The sequence below is a fragment of the Enhydra lutris genome, unplaced genomic scaffold (assembly GCF_002288905.1).
Source record: "Enhydra lutris kenyoni isolate GAN:26980312 unplaced genomic scaffold, ASM228890v2 scaffoldscaffold13, whole genome shotgun sequence".
Taxonomy (NCBI): Eukaryota; Metazoa; Chordata; class Mammalia; order Carnivora; family Mustelidae; genus Enhydra; species Enhydra lutris.
Genome location: NW_019154097.1, coordinates 19118087 through 19144641, shown reverse-complemented (window position 1 = coordinate 19144641; position 26555 = coordinate 19118087). Strand labels below are relative to the sequence as shown.

Here is a 26555-nt window from a genome sequence, read left to right as displayed (position 1 = left end):
TTTACCCCTTGCTTACTCCTAGTAACAGTTGCCTTCTCAGAGTTTTCTAGAATATGCAAGGGATTCTATACCAATTTCCTCTGCCTACAACATTCTTCCCTCAGTTACCTACATAGCTTACTCCTTACCTCCTTTAAGACTTTGCTTAAAGGTAACTTTAAGTCTTTCCTTAACTGCCTGTTTAAAATTGTAATTATCCTCTTCATCTCTGGCTGCTCCTTTTCCTACATTTTAAAAGCACATATGACTTTATTTATAAAAAGTTTATTTATTTATTTATTTATGAATGAGAGCGAGAGAGAACATGAGCAGGGTGAGGGATAGAGGGAGTATCAGACTCACCTCTGAGCCTGGAGTCCAATGCCGGACTCAATCCCAGGACTCAGGAACCATGACCCAAGCCAAAGGCAGATGCCCAACCAACTGAATCACCCAGGTGCCCAAAAAGCACTTATAACTTTAAAAAGTATTAAGTAATTTTAAATTTTTTGATTATTATCTGTTTTCTTCCGCAAGATTGTAAGCTCCGTACATTAAGGGGAGGATTTTTTTTCATCATTCACTGGGATTTTCCCCAGAGGTTAAAGACCTGGCTCTCATAGTTGGGTGCTCGGTAAATATTTGTTGGATTTGTTGAATGAAGGAATGTTATTGCTAAGGCAGTTATACACATTGAATTCAATGTGGACTATGCTGTACAGTAGGAACGGAATATTCAAATAAATGGCATTTTGGTTGCATACCATGAATTAGAAGGCCTTTGGAGGAATAATTTGTCCTTTAAAGAGTTAATATTTTTTGCTAAGATGCCCATATAAAATGAAGGGACTCAGGATCATTTTATTGAAATAGGTTCATAAATGGGATTTTGAACATTGCCACAGCTGCATATATGAAGAATTTGCCCCATTGTTGCCTTTTTATTCTCACTGTTCTAAAATCTCAGCAGTGGCAGCTTTGGAAAGGAACATACTACAGATGAACAATGTGGTAACTATTTTGAGGTTGTTGGTGGTAATTGTTTTTTAAGAAATGTGTTTAGGCACGATCACACAATTAGTAGCTGAAGAATGTTGATGGGGCTACAATGTTTGTGGGAATATGATCTCCAAGTCATTTGTAGGGGTAGAGTTACCAATAATAGGTAGTGCCTTTGGGTTTGGATATGCTTTGAGTAGGAGGAGGCTGTGAAAGGGTGAATGTTAACAAAAGGCTGAATTAAAAAACAAAACAAAACTTGGAGTTACTGCCTTACAGTTAATCTAAAAGCTTCTCTGAATATTCAGTTTATTTCCTTTTCTGGTTTTTATTCTTTTTTGAAGCAAAAAAGATTTGAACATAGATGCCACGTAAAACATTATAGTAGGTTCTGTGGAGGAGGGTATAAAGGTGATTAATCAGGAAACCATAATCAGTAAGTGTATATAGAATGGTGAGACTTTACATAATATCACTTTTGTTTTTATTTATGAAAAAACATAACAGAGCAGGATTAACATGTGTTTTCTGTTCTGTTCTTTTCACAAAGCCTCACTAAGACTGTCTGCTAGAAATATTAATAGAGGGGGCTACCTTGGCTTTACGGTAGAACTTGGATATTAATTCCAGTATGCAGATTCTTATATTTAAAAAAGAAGTACTAGGGGGCGCCTGGGTGGCTCAGTGGGTTAAAGCCTCTGCCTTTGGCTCAGGTCATGATCCCAGGGACCTGGGATCGAGCCCCGCATCGGGCTCTCTGCTCGGCGGGGAGCCTGCTTCCTCCAATCTCTCTCTCTGCCTGCTTGTGATTTCTGTCTGTCAAATAAATAAATAAAAAAAAAAAAAAAAAAAAAGAAGTACTAGGATCATAGACAATTCTGAGGTAATTTTGGTAGCCTCTTTTTTATGGTCATAGAGTAAAACAAATGCTGTCTGAATTTCATATGCATTTTACGTGTGATCTGAAATTTAACTTGTTAGTAAAGGTTTATTTTCAGAATCTTCCTTACATGTTACTTTAGCAGCTGTTTCTCGGTTGTGTGGATTGCCTTCTGTCATATTAATAATATCTCTTCAACGCGAACTAAAACCACTTCCCATCAAATTTGATAATGAAGCACTTTATTTGTGCTGCTTAATTATAATATTCCTTTGCTTTGTTGTCATGTGTATTTCATTATTCTTCAACAGGAGAGAACTTCAGTAATTGATACTTGAGGCAGCTGATTGGTGTGTTGACTTAGCCAGAGAGCTAACAAGTGCACAGAGCAACTGCTGCACTTATGTAAATTTACTTTGTGTTTCTAAGGAGACTGTTGATCCAGTGTTTTCATACAGCCCACCTCCCGAGATGTCTTCATTATTCGGCTTATTAAAGCCTTTTTGTGTAAGGTTAATTTGTTTGTCTGTAGCACAGGGGTCTTCATCCTGCTTATTTTCCAACCCATCTCTTAAACCATAATCTCGTAGTAGTCAGCCCTTGTGAGAGATACTCAATTTACCTAGGTCTGCATTGCTCTTTCCTTGGTATGGAAAATTGCTTTTCAGACTCTTAGGATATAAATATTAAGTATAATTTTCAGATTTTTTTTGAACTGAAGTGGTTTGTAATTATAGGTGGTGATGTGTTTTTAGGAGAAAGAATTTATGTCTAGGAAAGAAAAGTTGTTTTTTAAAAGAAGGGACTGTTTAAAATAATATGGAACTAATTGAGTTTTTGTCATCTTTTACAGAGCTTTACAAAATAATATGACTTTTGGGATTTGAGCTTTATAATATTAAACAAACTTTTGTTTTCTATAATTTGAAAATTAATTATTGGGGGAAAAAACTTAGCCAGTAAATTTTGATTATTAGAATACTTTTCCTATGACCTCATTTTCAAATGTAAGCTCCTTTTGCTCTCCTTGTCTTTTGTTTATCAATCCTGAAATTATTAGGGTCAAAATAAAGTATCATAATTATTTGAGAGATGTGTGGTTTAGTCTAACTGAAGAATAGTCAACCCTTTTTCTGATATAAGACAGGATTCCCAGGTCTGAAACTTTAGGATCAAATCTTGTTTCTTGTGTATTAAGTATAAAAATAAAAATAGCCGTTCCAACACTTCACTTAATTCCCTGATGTTTGCTTTACATATGTGTAATTTTTGGAAAGCTTTTCCTGTTGCTCTTGAAATATCTAGTAGAATTATCACACTTAAGTGTTTTTATTTTGAAGATGCTGCAGTGTTAATCATTTTCTTATGACAGTTTATATTTTATGTGGAAACATTGAATGTGACAATTGTTATATTAATTTATTTAAGATGCCATATAAATTTAAATATGTGTGTACTTGATCACATTTTTAGGCTAAATTTTTCTTTTACAGTTAGAAGTCCAAATGGTAATTCAGAGATTAAGAATAAAGTTTTAAAAAATTTGTTAAATGAGGGGCGCCTGGGTGGCTCAGTGGGTTAAAGCCTCTGCCTTCGGCTCAGGTCATGGTCCCAGGGTCCTGGGATCGAGCCCCACATCAGGCTCTCTGCTCGACGGGGAGCCTGCTTCCTCCTCTCTCTCTGCCTATCTCCTCTGCCTACTTGTAATCTCTGTCTGTCAAATAAATAAATAAAAATCTTAAAAAAAAATTTGTTAAATGAATAGTTTTATTATACTTGGTTGATTCATCATTTAACCATGAGAGGAATTAGGCCAACTGCAAAGTTAGGGCGCATGGTCCACAGAAGACTACTCTTACTTCTGACACTAGGTATAAGTTCTGGGGGTTTCCAGAACCAAAGTTGAGGTCCCATAATTTGCTAGAAGGATTTATGGAACTCACTGAAAGCTGTTACAGTCATGATTACTGGTTATTACGGGGAAAGTATATAGATTTTAGTCTGCTGAGAGAGGAAACACATTTGGCCAAGTCTGGGAAAGTACCAGCCACAGAACATCCTTTGTCCTCTCTGTATGGCATCAGGATACATTATTTTCCCAGCATCATTGTGTGACAATACTTATGGAGTATTGTCAAATGGGGAAGCTCACTTGTGTTTTAGCAATTAAGTATATTTTTTGTTGAGAAGCTCCTTTATGTAGGCAATATACTGCATTCTAAATGAAGTAATAACATAGCATAATTTCATGATATCAATAAATTGCAAGTAACACTAATATTAAGAATCCATTAAAAATAATTATGAAGAATATAACAACGTAGCAAAAGCTTATCACTTATAAAAGGATTATAGAGAGGAGCATAGATTCATATTATAACTTTGTAAAATACACTTAAAAATGAATTATAAAAATAAAAATCTAGCTATTTAACATCTATACTTTTATTCTGAGATAATTGAATGAGTATATAAAGTTGTGTAAATAAGGATGGGTGTAGTGAAAAATTTTACTTCTTTTCTTCTTTTAACAGATCTTATCAGTGTTCTACAGGAAAGGTCCTAATGTCCAGGCTGATAAATACTTTATTCTTTCTCATTCCCAGAAGTTAATCATAAGTAGGACTTTATTAAATATCCTATGTAATGCTGTACAAAGAGGGTTTCAGCTTTATTTATTAGAAATGGATATATATTTTAAGAATTTGTTACATAAAATGCGAAAAGCATTGCTTTGTTTTTTTTTTTTTTTAAAGATTTTATTTATTTGAGAGAGCGCACACATGAGCACTGGGGAGGGGTAGAGGGAGAAGGAGAAGCAGACTCCCCACTGAGGCTGGAGCCCCATGTGGGACTCTATCCCAGGACACTGAGATCGTGACAGGAGCCAAAGGCAGACCCTTAACTGACTGAGCTACCCAGGCCCCCAATTGCTTTCAGTTTTTAAGTGTGTTTTATCAAAACCAAGTCTTGTATCAATTTTTTTTTTAAAGATTTTATTTATTTATTTGACAGAGATCACAAGTAGACAGAGAGGCAGGCAGAGAGAGAGAGGGAAGCAGGCTCCCTACTGAGCAGAGAGCCCGATGCGGGACTCGATCCCAGGACCCTGAGATCATGACCTGAGCCGAAGGCAGCGGCTTAACCCACTGAGCCACCCAGGCGCCCCCTTGTATCAATTTTTTGAATCAGTTTTTGTTGTTAGAATGGGGAGGTGACTTTTTTTTTTTTTTTTAAACTTTACAAAGTTTACTTTATTGAATGTTGCCTTTCACCTTTTGGAGATTATTACCTAGTGATACTTACACTGAATACATGTACCTTTTTGAAAATGAGTAAATTAATCAACAGCGTTTATTGCAAGTGTTTAAGGGATACCTTTGTATTAGAAATGTTAATCCTCAGAGTAACCCACAGGATGGGTACCATTATGATTCTTTTTTATAGATGAGCAAACTGAGCCTAGTATCAGACAAAGGTAAGTTTAAGGTGGAGCCTGTTCAAATCTACTTATGGTCTACTCTAGAAGACTGTATTTTAAACCACGTTATGTTCTGTGTTTATTACAATATTTCTATAGTAGTTCTCAGTCGGGTACACGTTAGAGCTTTGGAAATAATCAGGTTTTGCCTCAGCCTAGATCTTCTAGTTAAGAATCTCTGGGGTGGCGGGGCGCCTGGGTGGCTCAGTGGGTTAAGCCTCTGCCTTCAGCTCAGGTCATGATACCAGGGTCCTGGGATTGAGCCCCACATCAGACTCTATGCTCAGCGGGGAGCTTGCTTCCCCTTCTCTTTCTGCCTGCCTCTCTGCCTACTTTTGGTCTCTCTCTCTGTCAAATAAATAAATAAAATCTTAAAAAAAAAAAAAGAATCTCTGGGGTGGGACCTTATAAATAGTATTTATTTTATTTTACTTTTTTTTTTTTTAAAGATTTTATTTATTTAAGAGAGAGGGAGTGAGAGGGAGCACGAGAGTGGGAATGAGGGGCTGAGGGACAAGCAGGCTCCCCACTGAGCAGGGAGGGAGCCTGATGCAGGATTCGATCCCTGGACTCCAGCATCATGACCTGAGCTGAAGGCAGATGCTTAATTAAGCTATCTGGGCTCCCCAAATAGTATTTATTTTAAACTGGTTATATGATTGTAATGCATAACTAAGGCAGAAAGCCATTACATGTAATGTACCTGGCACTGTGCTATAGACTATGGGGAAATATAATCAAATATAAGACACAATAATAGACCTCAAAGTAGCTGAAAAAAAATCTTCGCATACATATTTGACAAAATGTGTGATATTGATAGTTAAACATACAGGAAAGATATATTCTACAAGTGTGCTAAAATCCTAAAACATACACATTTTAGTGCTGCAGGACAATCAGAATTAAGTTCAACCTCTTCATTTGGGGGATAGAAAAATTTTCAAGGATGTGGTATTTATTTGTGATCAGTAGGTAAGAATGGATATGTAGTGAAGGGATAGTGTTTGAGATGGGAGAATAGCATAAAGAGGCTGGAATAAAGATGATGTGTCTGGGGCAAATTCCAGGACAGGAGTGTTACCATGAGTAGGAGGTCCAGGTTAGAAAGAACTTTTAATAGCCAGTACAGTAAGTTTAGACTTGATTAAATAGTAAGCAGCAGGTAAAACTTTCATGTTAATTGTTGACTGGTGATTTCCTAGTTAGGAAACTAGGTAAAAGTTTATTAAATGAGATAGAAATAGAGCTGTGAGTAACTCAGTTCTCTTCCCAAAATGGAAACTGAAGTGGCATGTGTGCATTAAGAAGACTGCAAACAACTTTTTTGGATTCTTAGCTCTCAAGCACTGTGGGGTCTGTGTTAAAGTTTGACACCTTTGCTAGATGCATTTTAAGTAATCTCCTGTGCCTCCAAGGGAGTGCTTTTCTGAAAGTTTGTCCCCCCCCCACCAAGGTTTTATTTATTCATTTGAGAGAGAGCAGAAGAGCCAGTGACAGAGCACAGGCAGGGGGAGCTGCAGAGGGAGAGGGAGAAGCTGACTCCCTGCTGAGCATCCCTGCTGAGCAGGGAGCCCATGGGGCTCCATCCCTGGACCCCAGCATCATGACCTGAGCTGAAGGCGGATGCTTAACTGACTGAGCCACCCAGGAGCCCCTGAAGATTTGTTCTTTGTTAGCTTTTTGATACAAAAATTCTAGAGCAAGAGTTGGTTCCTTGCAGGAGAGTTTGGTTCTTTGGATAACTGAAAGGTGTTTGCACTTTTGATTCTCTTCTCTTTGTAATGGCTGACTTTCATGACACTGCTTTATTCTTTTTTTCAATCAGTCTATCTTTTAAATCCTTTGGTAGAATTCTTATTTGCTTTTCCTTTAGCTGCTGTATCCCTTTGTATTTTATTTAGGAGAGGCTGTTATATTTTCTTAATTTTTTTTGTTTTTACAAAATCAAATCACTCTTATTTACTCATAATTTAAAGTGTTGTACTTTTTCTGGTGTATGTTGTCTGCCTTTTGATTCTTTCCTTCCTTTATCCTAGGTATAGATTGCCATAAATAACTCATATGATTATGTTTTTTTTTTGTTGTTGTTTTGTTTTTTGACTGTTGTCTGCCTTTGAAGGGATGCCTTCTGGATCAGCAGTGTATAGGCATGAACTCTGAGAATTAACTGTAGTAGTTCATAGCTTGATCAATCTTTTCTTATCCCTTACAGGTTGATTCAGCATAGGTGATGGTAATGGCTATTTTAGGCAGGGAGGAAGTCTCAAGTCAGTAGGAATCCTCTGGCTCAGAATGATGCATCTCTTATTTCATTGTTTTATTTTGTTTATTTTATATTTGGAAAAAATTTAGAGGTGTAAAGATACTATGGAAGGGTCCTGTGTACCCTTCACAGTTTTCTCTGATGGTTGCATTTTAATTATAGTGCATTATCAAAACAAAGATTTTGATATTGTACAATGCCTATTTATAATTGTTTCATTTTATTGCTTGTGTAGATTCACATAACTATCACCTCAGTCAAGATACAGAATTGAGGGACGCCTGGGTGGCTCAGTTGGTTGGGCAGCTGCCTTCGGCTCGGGTCGTGATCCCGGCGTCCTGGGATCGAGTCCCACATCGGGCTCCTTGCTCGTCGGGGAGCCTGCTTCTCCCTCTGCCTCTGCCTGCCATTCTGTCTGCCTGTGCTCGCTCTCTCTCCCTCTCTCTCTCTGACAAATAAATAAATAAAATCTTTATTAAAAAAAAAAAAAAAAAAAGATACAGAATTGATCAGTCCCCCACAAAGCTCCATTCTCGTACCCTTTTATAATCATACCCGTTACCTCCCACCAGCTATCTCAGCTCCCTTGCAACCACTGGTCTCTTTTTCACCTCTATAATTTTGTCATTTTGAGAATGTTATATAAATAAAATCATAGAACATGTGATTTTTCATTTTGAGAATATGGTTAATTGTTTTGTATGTTTCATTTTAAAGAAACCACCAGACTGTCCAAAGTCGCTGTACCCTTCCTGTCAGTAATGTATAAGAGATCCACTTTCTTCCACATTCCTCCCTTGCATTTGATACTGTCATTTTTCCTTATTCTAATTGTTTCCATAGGTGTGTGGTGATGTCATAGTCTTAAATTTTGTTTGAAATGCTCTCTGTGGTTTTAAAATTTGCATTTCCTTAATGTCTAATGGTGTTGAGTATCTTTTCATGTGCTTAGAGGTCATTTGTATATCTTTGGATAACTGACTTTTCAGATGCTTTTTGCCTGTTTTTTACAAATACGTCTTTTTATTATTTAGATTTTGCAAATACTTTCTCCCATTCTCTGGCTTGTCTTTTCATTTTTTTGATGGTGTCCTTGAAGTACAGTAGCTTTTTTTTTGTTTGTTCTTATTTAAATTCCAGTTAATTAACATACAGTGTACTACTAGTTTCAGATGTATAATATAGTGATTCAGTACTTCCATACATCGCCCTGTGCTCTTCACAGGTGCACTCCTTAATCCCCATCACCATTTATTAAACGTGCTTCCACCCACTTCCCTCCTGGTAACCATCTCTTTGTTCTCTATAGTTAAGAGTCTGTTTCTTGGTTTGCCCCTCTCTCTCTCTCTCTCTCTTTCTTTTTTCCCCTTTGCTCATTTGTTTTGCTCCTTAAATTCCACATATGAGTAAAATTGTATGGTATTTCTCTTTTTGTGACTGACTTATTTTGCTTTGCATAATACCCTCTAGCTCCATCCGTGTCATTGCACATGGCAGGATTTCACTCTTTTTTATGGCCGAATAATATTCTATTGTGTATATATACCTCAGCTTCTTTATCCATTCATTAATTGATGGACACTTAGGCAGTTTCCATAATTTGGTTATTGTAGTTATTAACACTACTATAAATATTGGGGTGCATATATCCCTTTGAATTAGTATTTTTGTATTCTTTGGGCAAATAATGCTATTGTTGGATTGTAGGGTAGCTCTATTTTTAACTTCTTGAGGAACCTCCATAATGTGTTCCACGATGATTGCACCAGTTTGCGTTACCCCACAGTAGTGCAAGAGGGTTCCCCTTTCTCCACATCCTTGCCAACACCTTTTTGTTTCCCATGCTGTTGATTTTAGGCATTGTGACAGGTGTGAGGTGCTACCTTCTAGCTTTGCTTTGCATTTCTCTCATGGTGAGTGATGCTGAGTATGTTTTCATGTGTCTGTTGGCTGTTGGTATGTCTTCTTTGAAAAACTGTCTGTGTCTTCTGCCTAGGTTTTAATTGGATTATTTGTTTTTGGGGTGTTGAGTAAGTATCCATTCTTTATATATTTTGGATACTAACTGTTTATTGGATATGTCATTTGCAAATATCTTCTCCCAGTCTGTGGGATGCCTTTTAGTTTTGTTGATTGTTTCCTTTGCTGTGCAGAAGCTTTTTATTTTGATGTAGTCCCCGTAGTTTATTTTTGCTTTCATCTCCCTTGTTTCAGGAGACCTATGTAGAAAGTAGTTGCTGTGGCTGATGGTCAAAGGAGTTAGGATTTTTACAGTTTTTTTTTTTTTTTTAAGATTTTATTTATTTATTTGACAGAGAGAGACAGCTAGAGAAGGAACACAAGCAGGGGAAGTGGGAGAAGGAGAAGCAGGCTTCCCACCGAGCAGGGAACCTGATGTGCAGGGCTCCATCCCAGGACCCTGGAATCATGACCTGAGCCAAAGGCAGACGCCTAACGACTGAGCCACTCACGTGCCCCGGATTTCTACTGTTTTTGTGGTTTTTATTTTTTCAGGTCTCAAATTTAGATCTTTAAGCTGTTTTAACTTTATTTTTGTATTGGTGTAAGAAAGTGGTCCATTTTTGTTCTTTTGCATATTGCTGTCCAGTGTGTCATTTAGTTTTGGCCATATTTCTGAACTCAGTAATCCAGTAGTATAGTGTGTAATCTTTTGTGACTGACTTCTTATGTGACTGACTTAGCATGCTTGTGAGATTTATCTATGTTACTGTATGGAGCGGTAGTTCATTCTTACTGCTACAAATCACTGCATTTACAAAAATCTATCCACTCTGAGAAAGAGGAACCCTTTTACACTGTTGGTGGGAGTGCAAGCTGGTACACTCACTCTGGAAAATAGTGTGGAGGTTTCTCAAAACGTTCAAAATAGAGCTACCCAGGGGCACCTGGGTGGCTCAGTGGGTTAAAGCCTCTCTGCCTTTGGCTCAGGTCATGATCCCAAGGTTCTGGGATCGAGCTCCGCATTGGGCTCTCTGCTCAGCAGGGAGCCTGCTTCCCTTCCTCTCCCTTTGCCTGTCTCTCTGCCTATTTGTAATCTCTGTCTTTCAAATAAATAAATAAAATCTTTAAAAAAAAATAGAGCTACCCTATGACCCAGCTGTTGCACTACTAGGTATTTACTCCCAAAATACAAATGTAGTGATCAGAAGGGGCACGTGCATCCCAATGTTTACAGCAGCAATGTCCATAATAGCCAAACTATGGAAAGAACCCAGACGTCCCTTGACGGATGAATGGATAAAGAAGATATGGGGGGTGTATGTTTGTGTACATGTATATCTATATACACACACACATATAACAATATTACTCAGCCATCAAAAAAAAAAGAAATGTTGCCATTCACAATGACATGGATGGAAATAGAGGGTAATTAGGCTAAGTGAAATAATTCAGTCAGAGAAAGAAAATTATCGTATGATTTCACTCTTATGTGGAATTTAAGAAACAAAACAGGAGTATAGGGGAAGGGAGGGAAAAATAAAACAAGATGAAATCAGAGAGGGGGACAAACCATAAGGGACTCTTAATCATAGGAAACAAACCAAAGGTTGCTGGAGAGGAGGGAGTAGGGGAATGGGGGAAACTGAGTGATGGACATTAAGGAGGGCATGTGGTGTAATGAGCACTGGGTGTTATATAAGACTGGTGAATCACTGACCTCCACCTGTGAAACTAATAATACACTATATGTTAACAAATTGAATTTAAATGAAAAAAATTTCTTCATTTACTTAAAAAGAAATCTGTCCATTCTTTCATTGATAACTGGCTATTTCCTATTTGGCAGGTACAAATAATGCTGCTGAGAACATTCTCATTTGTTTAGGTACACATAAACATGCAATCTCCTGAGTGTATCCGTAGGAGTAGAATACAGGATTGTAGGCTGGTCATATATTCAACTTCACCGTTATTGAGTCCGTTTTCCAAAGCTGTGCCAGCTTGCACTCCCAACTAGTAACATACTCGTTCGGATGCTACGTGTTGTTGCCGACTCTTGATATTGTCAGTCTTTTTTAATATCTAGTATTTTATTGTGGTTTTAACTTTCCCTGATGATCAGTGGAATTAAGCATCTTTTCATATGTTTTTTAGATATGATAATAGTCATTTAGATATAGGTTAGAAAAATATTTGTTTCTGGTTCACTTACAGTGTTGGTGGCTGTTGTGAAGCTATATGTGTTTTTATTCTGGAAATTAGGCCGAAAGAGCAGCCCCTCTTGGAATATGCTCCTATTTCAGAGGGAAAGAGGGAAAAAATGAGCAGAAACTGCTAAAATCTTTTGATGCTTCTGCTTGGATTTATTGAAGATCATGTCTATTCATATTCCATAGGCCAAAAAAGCCTATCACAAAACAGTGCTCAGTGTCGGAAGTTCTCTCTCACAGGAGGCATTGCAAGTCACATCATCATGGATGGGGGTGAAAAATCCTTTCACAGGAGGAGAAACCACAAATACTCTGAAACAAAAAGTCTGCCACTTTGTTAGGTACCTGTTGAACTATTGTGGTTTTCTTTTACCTTGACTTTTTCTTAGTGATGCTGATGAGGTTTCTTTTTTCCCCCCTCTGGTTATAAAACCTGGTGGCTCAGTCAGTTAAGCATCTGACTCTGGGTTTCCGTTCAGGTTATGACCTCAGGGTCCTGAGATGGATCCCTGCTCACGGAGGGTATGTGTGTGTGTGTGTGTGTGTGTGTGTGTGTGTGTGTGTGTGTGTGACCTACTTGAGAGTCTTTCTCCTCCCTCTCCCTCCCCCTTTGCTCTTTCTCCGTTCTTGCTTGCACTCTCTCAAATAAATCTTAAAAAAAAAATCAGTGAAACTTGTTGGGGTTATATGTAATTGCAGATATTTTCTTCTTCTCTGTAACTTGCCTTTTAGATTCCTCATGTCTTTTCCTAAATAAAATTCTTAAAAAAAAAAATTGACATGTAGTGTTAGTTTCAGGTGTGCAACATTAAGATTTGAGATTATATATATTGTAAATAAAATTATTAATTTCAATGTCTCATTTGTATTTTTCCTTCATAATTGTACTTTTGTGTCTTAAGAAAATTTTCCTTACTCCAAAATTATGAAGATACTCTTCTGTTACCTTCTAGAGTCTTTATTATTATACCTTTTACATTTCAGTGTGCAGTCCTCCTAGAATTAGTGCTTAGTTGACATTTTAACATACTTCTGTAAGTCTAGGAAAAAGCTAAAATGGTTTTAGTAGTTTCAAATAAACTCAGTTTACGTATAGAAACATATTAATACTAAACTCATGTATATGTAGAAAATATATCTGTTAGTAACACCTCTTTTACCACATTCTCAGAGATAAAAACATACTGGGCATGTTTAAATTTTTACTGCTTTTAAACCTGCAGAAATTCATCTTTCTCCATAGCTGCAAGTAGCCAGTGAACCACAAAGTCTTTCCTAGTTAAGGTATTATCAGGAAGATAACAGATGTTCTTTAAATGAGGCCTTAATCTTGGTCCTTCCGGAAGTTGAGATTTTCATTTTAATTTCATCTTGTGTGCTTACTTAATTTCTTCCTCTTGTCCTACCTTGTCTGTATAAATTTCTAGTGAAGAACCAAAGGGAATAATATCTGAATGTTTAATACAGGAATTGTTTAAATAATTGTATTTCCATTATGCAAACACATTGATGGTTTGCCTTTCTTTAGCAAAGGCTTAAGTTTTGTCCTATAATGATACTTAACACCTAAACATTAAACATCTTTTGGAGAATTATAACTATTCTAATATTTGTGGAATAATTTGGGAATTAAGTTTTATCATCCTGTAGACCAAAATATTTGATCTTAAGAATTGACCAAGTAAGGGCACCTGGGTGGCTCAGTTGGTTGAATGACTGCCTTCCGCTCAGGTCATGATCCTGGAGTCCCGGGATGGAGTCCCGCATCGGGCTCCCTGCTCAGCAGGGAGTCCGCTTCTCCCTTTGACCCTCTCCCCTCTCATGCTCTCTCTCTCTCAAGTAAATAAATAAAATCTTTCAAGTAAATAAATAAAAACTTCAAAAAAAGAATTGACCAAGTTAAACAGTGACATTTGGAAATTGTTTGGTTTTAACTCCTTTTTTTTTTTTTAAAAGATTTTATTTATTTATTTGAGAGAGGGAACACAAACAGGGGGAGTGTGAGAGGGAGAAGCAGGCTTCCAGCTGAGCAGGGAGCCCGTTATGGGGCTCCATCCCAGGAACCTGGGATGATGACCTAAGCCACCCAGTCTCCCACAATCGGTCAAAACTCTTACATGTAGGAAAGAGGAAATTATTTAAACACAAGTTGTTTAAAAAAATCATACACATTAAAGATCATTGTGAACATTAATGAATAAAAAAATCACTGATTATAAAGGATTTGGTCAATATAGAAATAAGTTGTGTCTTTGTGTTCAACTTTAAAAAATACATAGGTATCAAGAAGTTGGGATTCTTAGTAGGTACTACACAAGTGATTTCCATATGGGTACTTAGAAATAAATATGCTGGGGGCACGTGCGTGGCTCAGTTGGTTAAGTGCCTGCCTTTGGCTCGGTTCATAATCCCAGGGTCCTGGGATTGGGTCCCACATCGGGGTCCCTGCTCAGTGGGGAGCCTGCTTCTCTTTCTCCTCGGCCCCCACTCATGCTCTCTCTCTTTCTGACAAATAAATAAAATCTTTAAAAAAAAAAAAAAAGAGTTTCAGGGTGCAACCCCTAAATGTGGTTTCTGGTACTTCAGATGTAACATCTGTTCATAACAGGGTTGCAGGATTATGTCCCCCATTATGTGATAGCAGTTTTTCTTTCTTTCAAATAACAACCATGTGGCTATGCAGTAATTTTTCTTCTGTAAAATTTACTTCCAACCTTTATTTAGATTTTGTGATTCTTGAGGACTTCCCCTTAAATGCCTTGACCTTCAGACAAAGTAATATTATTAACTTTTGATAGTTTTAGTAGTAAACATGGACCATTATCCAGGGCTCATTTTATTAACATAGTATTTATTGGTCTTGCTTTTCAGCGGGGATCTGATGAGCTTCTTTCTTCTGGTGTCATTAACGGACCTTTTACCATGAACAATTCTACTCCTACAGGTGTGTATGGTGAGTTTTCACTTTTTCAAAATCTAAAATGTTTTCTTTCTGTGAGTTTCAAAAATAATTTTTTTTACAGTGTTCTTTGCTCATCTTACAAACATTTCTTGAAGTCCATTATTTATAACAAAACTAAAATTTCCTGCAGTCAAGCTCACATAAGTGAAATTACCAATTGTAGATCTTAAGTTTTAAGAATTTGGATCTAATTTGATAATTACTTTTTTGATTGATGTTCTTTGTGTTTTATAGTTGTGATAAAACTGTCAATCAGTTGGTGACCCAGAACAATTGAGTAAAAGCTGGATTAAAGCTTGTGTTGAATGATGGTTTAGCATATTAGAAGTATTAAAACTATAAGATCAAATTATTTTTAAAAATTGGAACATAATTTACATTCTGTAGGTTACCATGTGGTTTAAAAATAAATGTTCTTGAAATTTGGGGACTGTAAAATGAACTGGTGGAGTATAGTTAAGAGGCTCTTACTGTATAGAATATCCCAGTTAGGGATGGTAATTTGTACTGTACCACTAGCAGTTGTGATAGAGAGAATGAAAGCATTCACAGAAGGTGAAATAGATAGTAGCTGCTGGCTAATTGAATGTTTGAATAAGGGATTCCATCAGTGATTTATTTCCAGGTTTTGGATTGGATAACTGGGTAGATGAATGGTGGTGCCATTTACGTAGAATATATAGGAAGAAGTTGGACAGCATAACAGGTTCAGATTTTTATATGTTGAATTTGAGGTTCCTTTGCAACATCCAAATGGAAGTGTTGGGTAGTCACTGGATTCTTCTGGTCTCAACATCAGGAGAGAAATTAGGAAATTAGCATCATCCACAGTTGAAAAGGCATGAAGAGTGGAGAGTTTCAGAAAAGGCCAGATATTTATTTATTTATAAAAATTTTATTTATTTATTAGAGACATGAAGAGTGGAGAGTTTCAGAAAAGGCCAGATATTTATTTATTTATAAAAATTTTATTTATTTATTTATTAGAGAAAGAGTGCAAAAGAGTATATAAGCAGGGGAGAAGGAGAAATAGGTTCCCCACTGAGTGGGGAGCCCAGCGCAGGGCTCAATCCCAGGACTGTGGGATCATGACCTGAGCCGAAGGCAGATGCCCAATGAACTGAGCCACCCAGGTACCCCTGAAGGCCAGATTTTTATCCAAATGTTTTTGGGTTACAGGGAATAAGAAATGAGTGGACCTCACTTTCTAGACCCTGAGCTATATGATGTTTAGGAGAATGAACGGCTTTTTTGTGAGGACTGTATAAGAGTAGTAGACTAGGTTCTGTTAAGGCAAAAGATGCAATGAAAATTCATGGAAGAGATAAGAATATATGGGAATTAGTTAACCATGGTACTCTGTTCTACAGTACTAAATGGAAAGGTTTTGTGGACAGGACAGCAACGGAGGACTTGTTCTTGTAGAAGTGTGAACAGAGTAATATGAACATGAAACTAAAGTGTTTTCTCAAACTTGAGCTGGCATCAGAATCACCTGGAGGGCCTGTTAAAGCATAGCTGTTGAGTCCATATCCAGAATTTCTAATAAAGTAGATCTGAGGTGGGTCCTCAGAATTTGTATTTGCACAAGTTTCTGGGTAATAGTGATGTTGCCTTGAGGAACCATACTTTGAGAACTGTTGTATGAGGAAATACTAGAATCTAAAGTTTCTAAACCTAATTATCCTCTTGGTCAGGTATGTTTGTAAAAATGCTAAAAAAAATTGTTGTAAAAAAAAAAATTGCTAGAGACTTAGGGGGCTTGGGTGGCTCAGTTGGTTAAGCCTCTGACTCCTGATCTCAGCTCGCACGCTTTGATATCAGGGTCATGTGTTCAAGTCTCATGTTGGGTTCCATACTGGGCATGGAGCCTACTTTAAAAAAAAAAAAAAGTCCTTACTCCTAGAGTTACAGTAAATCTAAGGTGGGGCCGATTATATTTTTATTTTAAAAATAGGTCACTTTGGTCACGTATATGAACTACCAGGATGGATAACCAGAAAGATTTCACGTTTGTTTATTGATTACTTAGGAAAAGAAAGACATAGGAAATGGGAGTTTAGCTGGCAGCAGCAGTTTGTTCTGTTTTGCTTTTATGTTTTGAATGTCTTGTGTCCCATTCTGTGTTCAGTGTTTCTCTTCCTGAAGCATATCCTCTTCAGTAGCTATTTCTGCAAAGCTCTATAAATGGTAACCTCTCAGTTTCACTAAAAATGTTTATTTCATTATCTCTATTCAATGTTAGTTAGCTATTTTGAATTTTAGGTTGCCAGTTTTTTCTCTTAACACAATGAAGGTATTGTTCTATTATTCTTTTGGTGTCTGTTGTTGAGAAGTCTGTTGTTAGTGTTGGTTATTACTTTGTAGGTAAAATTACTTCTCTATAGTCATTTTAAAACATTTTCCTCCTTATTTTTGTTCAGTGGTTTAACTCCTATTTGTAGGTAGGGATCACAGATTGGCAACCCTGGATGATCACTAAAATAGCTTGAGAAGCTCTGAGGAAAATATAGATACCTTGACCACACCAATTCTAAAATCTTGGGGTAGAGGGATGAGCAGTTTTTTGTTTATTTTTAAAACTTCTTAGATGATAATCGTAAGGTTCAGCTAGTGTTGAGGACCATTGCTAGAGACTTACTTTCATTCATCTTTCTTTTTTTTTTTTTTTTTTTAAAGATTTTTTATTTATTTATTTGTCAGAGAGAGAGAGGGAGAGAGAGCAAGCACAGGCAGACAGAATGGCAGGCAGAGGCAGAGGGAGAAGCAGGCTCCCCGACGAGCAAGGAGCCTGATGTGGGACTCGATCCCAGGACGCTGGGATCATGACCTGAGCCGAAGGCAGCTGCTTAACCAACTGAGCCACCCAGGCGTCCCTTCATTCATCTTTCTTAGGCGTGACCCAGCTCTTCACAGAACTGCCTTCTCCTGGAACTCCAGTTAGAAATGTATAGGACCGTTTCATTCAGTCCTGTATTTGTTTTAACCTCTTACATTCATTGTCATGTCTTTCCCCTTAAGGTCCTATATTTTGGATAATTTCCTTAAAATGTTTTTCTGATTCACTTATTCTGTGTTCAGCTTTGTCCAATGTGCTGTTTAGTCCTTCGGTTAAATATTTGCTTATAACCTATTATTTTTCCTTGTGTGAGTCATAATTTTTAGCTGAATTGCTTTTTCTTTTGTGAGGATCTCTAAGGTGTTTTGTGTTTGCTCTGCTAAACTTTCTAAGGTATCACCAGCCCCTAACATGGTCTAATGTGTATGTTGATTTATTGCCTTGGAGATTCTTAGACCAGAGAAGAAGAGAAAATTCAGAATCCAAACATTCACATTTCCCCATCAGAATCTGAACAGAGATGGGCTTCCTTTTTAAATACTTTTGAAATATGAGTCTGTCTTTCTTTCTTTCTTTCTTGATGGGAAGTTTCTGATTTTAGTTTGCTTTCACTGAGGGCCTTGGCTGTTGACATGACTTGGGGAAATTTCACTTTTTTTCTTTTGAGGTCATTTATACAGCAAAAATATTTTTGTGATATTTGGTCTAATATTTGCAAATTTCTAAAAGAACTAAAATTTCAAGATTTGGGTGCTCCATTCCTTGACTATAATAAAGATTCCTAGTTGATTTTGAACAAATTTGGAGAGAAAGGTTTTAGGGCTCATTTACAAATGAGTTTTTAATGCCTGTGTGAGGTAGTTTTTCAAAGATACAGAAATTTAAAAAATCACATTGATAATAATGGGTAGGTCAAAGAGCCTGGTGTACAGTTGTGCCGAAGGAGCTTTTTGGTATTCAGTATAATCTTACCACAAAATTTTTGTGGTTCATTTAATCTAAATGTGGATTTAAAAATAATTTCTAAAATTTAATGACTGTACTATCTATTAGTAGAATATTGCTTGTTTGGTAAAGGAGTTATGTATGTACTAAACTAATTGCAAATACACATCTGCCCCATAGGATTATTGCACCAAAACTTAATGTTTGTATTATGTATGTATTATGTTATTACCTCAAAAAAAGTAGATCTTTAATGTAGAACTTTTTTTTTCTTTTTTTTTTTTTGAGAGGGAGGAAGGAGGGGCAGACCGGAGGGAGAGAAAGAATCCTAAGCAGGCTCCATGCTGGACATGCAATCTCACAACACTGCAATCATGACCTGAGCTGAAATCAAGTCAGATGCTTAACAAACTGAGCCACCCAGGTGCCCTTTTAATGTAGAACTTTTAAAACTCAATTTTCGGGGCACCTGGGTGGCTCAGTGGGTTAAAGCCTCTGCCTTCCGCTCAGGTTATGATCCCAGGGTCCTGGGATCGAGCCCCGAATCGGGCTCTCTGCTCAGCGGGGAGCCTGCTTCCCTTCCTCTCTCTGCCTGCCTCTCTGCCTACTTGTGATCTCTGTCTGTCAAATAAATAAAATCTTTAAAAATAAATAAATAAATAAATAAAACTCAATTTCCATTAGTATTAGGTATTTCACTTTTTTTTTTTTAAAGATTTTATTTATTTATTTGACAGACAGAGATCACAAGTAGGCAGAGAGGCAGGCAGAGAGAGAGGAAGAAGCAGGCTCCCTGCTGAGCAGAGAGCCTGATGCGGGGCTCGATCCCAGGACCCTGGGATCATGACCTGAGCCGAAAGCAGAGGCTTTAACCCACTGAGCCACCCAGGCGCCCCGGTATTTCACTTTTGATAGAGTGATTTCCCAAAAGCTTTATTTTGATTCCACTGAAATATTCAACATTCAGTCATCATTGGGTAATAACTGATTTTTCATTGTTAGCAGATGATGATAAAACTGATATAATTTAGCTTTTGGCAAAGTTCTGTTGATGGGGCTAACATTATTTATTTTATTTTATTTTTTTAAGATTGTGTTTATTTATTTGACAGAGATCACAAGCAGGCAGAACAGCAGGCAGAGGGTGGGGCGGGGGGAAGCAGACTCCCCGGTGAGGAGAGAACCTAATGTGGGGCTTGATTCCAGGAAGCTGGAAGGCAGAGGTCCCCAACCCACTGGGCCACCCAGGTGGCCCTGGGGTTAACATTATTAACACCTGTTACTTTACACATGGAGAAGAAACTTCCCAAGTTAAATTAATTCAGAATTATACAATTGTGGTTTTACTGCAAGACATCAAATGGAATTGGTGATAAGCACAGTTGTGCCTTTCCTTCTGGGAACCTGACCTGTGATCTCATGTTTGTAGGTCTTATTTTATGTCCTTTGATAATTATGAAAAAGTTTTACACATTTCTTCGTGAGTTGTATACTTCTCTTTAAAAAAAATTTTTTTTTCATTTATTTATTTGACAGACAGAGACCGCAAGTAGGCAGAGAAGCAGGCAGAGAGAGAGGAGGAAGCAGGCTCCCCGCTGAGCAGAGAGCCCGATGTGGGGCTCAATCCCAGAACCCTGGGACCACGACCCGAGCCGAAGGCAGAGGCTTTAACCCACTGAGCCACCCAGGCGCCCTCTCTTTTTAAATTTAATGTTAGGAATTATGGCAGAGACTATTGTGTACCCGAATACTTTTTGGTTTTCTTTAGTGACAACGCTAATTTTTATCTGGGTGTGTTGCCTCTCAAATTAAAAAGCCATGTTTCAGTCTTCCTTATAGCTAGGTGTGGTCATGGGATTAAGTCCTGGCTAATGAGATACAAGTAGAAGTTAACAGGAGATAGATACTTCTGGAACATTTCCACATAGATACACTTCTTCCTCTTTTATCCTACCTCCTGCAGGAATTTCATCTTCCATCTTACATGATGAGGGTGAGGGCTGCACCCTAACAGAAAGACAAGTAGAGCCTGAGTCATTGGTAACTTTATGTCACCATTCTGGATTTGGAAATTTCTACAGTTGGACTTTTTACATGAGCAGTGATTTTTTTTTTTTTTTAAGCAGCCATTATTTGAAATATATTATTATTATATGCAGGACTATGATTTCAGATAAAAGTAAACAAATGAGGTGATCCTTGGCATTTTTTCTGGACTCTATTTAAAGTTGGGGGGAACCCAGGCAAACAGGACAGAATTGCTAAGTTGAAAAGACAGAGATCCACGCTTGGGAAGGCTGAGGCAGCTGGGAGCTATGGAAGCAATGCATGGGAGAGGAGGGAGCTCCATGAGAAAAGTGCTCCAGAAGTCTCCCTTTGAATATGTTGCCAAATAGTTAGCTACACATGCCTTATCAGTAACGTACGCCAGTTCTAGCATAAAGGCTTCTGTAAACCCACTCTAACAAAGCTTCAAAACAAGCTCCAAAATAGTTGCCTGATCTGAAACTACCTTTTTTCCCAGAAAAAACTCTGGCACATTAAAGGAATAAAACAAATTCTAGTGTGCTCGCATTGTTGACTATTCAATCAAAAATTGCCAAACATGGAGAGAACCACAAAACTGTGACCCATAACCAGGAGGAAAATCAATCAACAGAAAGAGAACTAGATGGGGCACCTGGGTGGCTCAGTCAGCTGAGTATCCAGCTCTTGACCAGGTCATGGTCTTACAGAGTCGGGAGAGTGAACCTCATATTGGGCTCCACACTCAGAGTGGAGTTGTCTTGGGATTCTTTCCCTGTTCCTCTCCCTCCTCTCTGTGTCTCCTTCTACTCTTGTGCATGCATGCGCATGCTTGCGCTCTCTCTCTCTCCCCCTCCCAAATAAATAAATAAAACCTTAAAAAAGAAAGAGACCTATGAAAGGACAGAGATAATGAAATTAGCAGATTTGGAGTTCAAAATGGTTATTAAAAGCATATTTAAGGATTTAAAGGAAACTGTTAGCATAATAAGGATAAAAATGGGACTTCTAAAGATAAGAATATGTCTAAAAAATACATGGCATGGCATTAATAGCACATATGTTCTGCAGAATAAGTCAGCAGTCAGTTCACAGACAGCAGTAGAAGGGTGCCTGGCTGGCTTAGGTGGCAGAGCACATAACTCTTGATCTCTTGCTTGTGAGTTGCAGCCCCACGTTGGGCGGAGAGATGACTTAAAACAACAACAAAAAGACAGCAATAGAAACTAAAGCACACAGACCAAAGAAGATTGAGGAAGAAATGAACAGTCTTTAGTAGACTATAGAAAAAAATCAGGTGGTCCAAACATATGTGTAAATCAGGTCCCAGAAAGGAAGGTGGGGGCAGGGAAACAGATAAACCTGAAGAAATAGTGATTGAAAATAATTCCAAATATGGTAGAAATTATAAAGCCACATAACTAAGAAGTTCAGTGAACCACAAGCCGATAAATACAGTGAAAACCACACCAAGGCTCATCATAATAAAATTCTTGAAAACCAGGAATGCAAAACAAATCTTAAAAGTACCCAGAGGGGGAAAAGTCCCATTTTATTCTGTAGGTAAGAATGATACAGAATTTTTTGTCTGAACTGTAAGCCAGAAGGCAATGGAGTAATGTCTTTAAAGTGCTGGAAATAAGTACAATCATCTATATCCATCTAAAGTTTCAAAAATGAAGTTAAAATCAAACTTTCTTTGAGGCAGACAAGAGCTGAGAGCATTTGTCAGTAACATGTCTGTTACATGAAATGGTAGAGGAAATTCTTCAGACTTGAAAATGATACCAGGTGGAAACTTGAGTTTGTACAAAATGGTAAATATCCACAGAGTGGATATGACTTCTCCCTCCTTTTTTTTTTTTTCCCCCCTTTTGGTTTATTTTGTTAATTTAAGATAATTGAAGGAGGATTCTGGGAATAGTGGAGTAAGAAGCACCAGGAATCTGACTCCCTGCCTAGACAACAATTGCACTAACAGACTCTTTCTGTAATTTGGAACTCTGGAGTCTATTGAAAGCTTGCAAGTTGTTCCAGAGGAAGACTTGGAAGGTAAATTGTGTTTAATTTTGATCAATTTCAGGTCTTAGCACTGTAGCAGCTACCCATTGTCTGTGTTTTGTTTTTGTTTTTTGTTTTTTTTTTTTAAAGATTTTACTTATTTATTTGAGAGAGAGGTAGGAGAAAACGTGAATGGGGGAGGAGGTATGGTATGGGGCGGGGTTGGGGGGGAGTGGGGTAGGGGAAAGAGGGAAAAGCAGAAGTAGGCTCCCTGCTGAGCAGGGAGCCTGATGGGGGTTGTCCTGACCTGAGCTGAAGATAGACACTTAACCTGCTGAGCCACCCAGGCACCTCCCATCCTCTGCTCTTAAATCACAGGGAGCTACCTACATGTTCCAGGAGCAGCTTACAAATAGCTTGAGGGAGCCAGCATGGGTAGAAAGGACATTGTCCTCTTAACTTTCAGGGATCTGTGTTCTGATTGTTAATTGCTTCTTCTGAGCACATAGTTGCAGACAGAGGCAGGCAGCCATTGTCTTTGCATCTCCTTCTGTTGTAGCAAACTCCCCCTTCCTCCAGTGACTTCTAGTGAATTCAGAGAACTGGCACTCTTTCCCTTTCCCTTCATATTTCCCTTTCACCCTTTTTGGGAGTGAGATATTAGAGACTAAGACATTAAAAAAACAACTGCTTCTATAGGGAAAATTAGAAAGTGATAATGCATGCCAGGGAAAAAGGCTCAAAAGAAACCAGAGAAGACTTTAAATTTATATAAACCTAAGGCCGGTTCTCGGTACAGAGATAGCTTACAACAATCAAAAGAAGAAAAACCATAACAAAAACTAGAAGACCCCAAGGAAGGGAAAGAATCTGATTTCTAGAGTTACCACAGTCCCCAGTTATTTTTTAATAAAGATTTTATTTTATTTTATTTTAAAGTGTTTTTTTTTTTTAAGATTTTTATCTATTTATTTGACAGAGAGAGACACACAGAGAGAGGGGGCACAAGCAGCGGGAGTGGAAGAGGGAGAAGCAGACTTCCTGCTCTGTAGGAAGCCCGATGCAAGGCTCAATCCCAGGACCCTGGGATCATGACCTGAGCTGAAGGCAGACACTTAATGACTGAGCCATCCAGGCGCCCCTTAAGATTTATTTATTTTAGAGAGAGAGGGAGAGTGCATGCTCAGTGGGTGGAGGGGTGGAGGGATAGAATCTTCAGGCAGACTCCCCACTGAGTGCAGAGCCTGATGCAAGGCCCAATCTCATGACTCATGCCTGAGTCAAAACGAAGAGTTGAATGCTTAACTGACTGAGCCATCCAGGCACCCCAATAAAGATTGCATTTTTAAGTAATCTCTGTACCCAACATGGGGCTTGAACTTACAACCCGGAGCTCAAGAGTTGCATGCTCCATTGACTATGCCAGACAGGTATTCTACCACACACAGCCCCAAATTTGATGAAAAGTTTGAGTATAAACATCCAAGAAGCGTAACTCCAAGTAAGATGAACTCAAGGAGACTCACATGAGACACATTATAATCAAACTTTCCAAAGACAAAGAATCTTGAAAGCCAAAAGGAAGAATCAACTTATCACATATAAGTGATCCTCAATAAGAATGTGAGCATGTTTCTCATCAGGAACTTTGGGGATCAGAAAGCAGTGGTCCAATATATTTAAAGTGCTAAAAGAATTAAACTGTCAACGGAGAGTCCAGTATTTGGCAAAACTGTCCTTCAAAAGTGTCTTTGTGTTCTAGCTTAAATAAATTAGATTTTAAAAAAATCATTTGTGTGTGACATACTTGACTCTAAAGTCCAGTCACAGATTTAAAAAAAGAAAAGAGGGATGTAAAAAAAAGAAAAGAGGGATGCCTGGCTATCTCGATCAGTGAAATCTGATCTTGGGGTTGTGAGCAGCTCCATGTTAGAGGTAGAGATTACTTAAAAATAAAATCCTAAGGGGCACCTGGGTGGCTTGGTTGGTGAAGCATCTGCCTTCGGCATATGGTCATAATCCCAGATTCCTGGGATTGAGCTCCATGTTGGGCTCCCCACTCAATGGAAAATCTGCTTCTCCCTCTCCCTCTCCCTCTGCCCCTCCCCCTTCTCCCTCTGTCCCCTCTCCCTGCTCGTGCACTCTCCCTTTCCCTCTCTTAAATAAAGACTTAAAAAAGATATGGTGTGTATGTGTATGTATATGTATACATACACAGATTGGAATATTCAGCCATAAAAAAGAACAAAATCTTGCTATTTGCAGTGACATGGATGGAGCTAAAGAGTATTATGCTAAGGAAAATGGAGAATGACAAATACTATATGATATCCCACCAACAGTGCACAAGGTTTCCTTTTTCTGCACATCCTCACCAATACCTCTTCTTTCTTGTGTTACTGATTTTAGCCATTCTGACAGGCGTAAGGTGATATCTCATTGTAGTTTTGATTTGCATTTCCCTGATGGTAAGTGATGATGAGCATCTTTTCATTTGTCTGTTGGCCATCTGCATGTCTTCCTTGGAAGAAATGCCTGTTCATGTCTTGTACTCATTTTTTAATTGCATTATTCGTTTTTTTGGGTGTTGAGTTTTATAAGTTCTTTATGTATTTTGGATACTAACCCTTTATTGGATATGTCATTTGCAGATATCTTCTCTGTAGGTTGTCTGTTAGTTTTGTTGATTGTTTACTTCGCTGTGCAGAAGCTTGATTTTGCTGTAGTACCAATGGTTTATTTTTTCTTTCGTTTTCCATGCCTCAGTAGATGTATCTAGAAAGAAGTTGCTACAGGTGATATCAAAGAAGTTACCGTTTGTGCTCTCTTTGAGGATTTTCATGGTTTCAGGCCTCACATTTAGGTCTTTAATCCACTTTGATTTTATTTTTGGTATGGTGAAGGAAAATGGTCCAGTTTCATCCTTTTGCATGTTACTAACCAGTTTTCCCAACACCATTTGTTAAAGAGACTTTTTTTCCCATTGGATATTCTTTTCTGCTTTGTCAAAGATTAATTGTCCATATGGTCATGGGTTTATTTCTGGGTTTTCTTTTCTGTTCCATTCATTTGTGTGTTTGTTTTTGTGTCAGTACCAGTGTTTTCATTACTACAACTTTGTAATATAACTTAAAGTCTGGAATTGTGATGTTTCCAGCTTCACGTTTCTTCTTCAAGATTGCTTTGGCTATTTGGGGTGTTTGGTGGGCCCGTACCAAATTTTAGGGTTATTTTTTCTAGTTCTGTGAAAACTGCTGTTGGTGTTGGTGTTTGGTGTGTGTAGATTGCTTTGGGTAGTATAGACATTTTAACAGTATTTGTTCTTCCAGTCTGTGAGCATGGAGTGTCTTTCCATATCTTTATGTTCCCTTCATTTCTTGCATCAGCATTTTATAGTTTTCAGAGTACAGGTCTTTCACAAGAGAATGGCATTTTTAAAAGTTATTAATCTAAAAGCTAGCGTGTGACTTGTTTGTAGCACTACATTTTTTCCCATGTATTTTGGGAGACTAATACATTTAAAAGAATTTTTAGTTCGTGTTTTGGGGCACATGTATATAAAGTTATAATACTGTGACATCAGCAACAGGAAAGGGTGGGGATAGAGGTGTAAAGGAACAAGAGTTTTTGCATATTACTGAAGATACGCTGGCATAAATTCAGATTAGAGTGTTATAACTTAAGGATATTAAGTATAGTCCCCATGGTAACTACAAAGGAAATAGCTGTAGAATATGCACAAGAGGAAGTGAGAGTACTCGAAGTCATAGAGATGGGGAGTAGAATAGTGATTGCCAGGGACTGGAAGAAGAGGGAAATAGGGAGTTACTGTTTAATGAGTATAGAATTTCAGTTTTACGTGATGAAAAGAGTTACTGAAATGGAGAGTGATGATAGTTGCATATTATGAATGTGCTTAATACCACTGAATTCTACATTTAGAATAGTGAATTTTGCTATATGATTTTACTGCAGTAGAGAGAAAGAAAGAAAGAAAGAAAGA

The 26555-nt window shown here is 37.8% G+C and overlaps 1 protein-coding gene across 6 annotated transcripts in view; it reads left to right on the top strand.

Annotated features, from left to right (window-relative positions):
* The window catches only part of LOC111145848 (polypyrimidine tract binding protein 3), a 115872-nt gene that overhangs the window by 26048 nt on the left and 63269 nt on the right, over positions 1–26555 (top strand). For 3 of the 6 annotated variants that reach the window (XM_022501121.1, XM_022501117.1, XM_022501118.1), the window contains exon 2: positions 14652–14733. In XM_022501121.1, coding sequence (XP_022356829.1) covers positions 14703–14733 — 31 coding nt within the window. In that variant the 5' untranslated portion in view covers positions 14652–14702. Of the gene's footprint in view, positions 1–14651; positions 14734–26555 lie in introns of those variants that run through there. The other 3 variants (XM_022501123.1, XM_022501119.1, XM_022501122.1) reach the window with 2 other exon arrangements.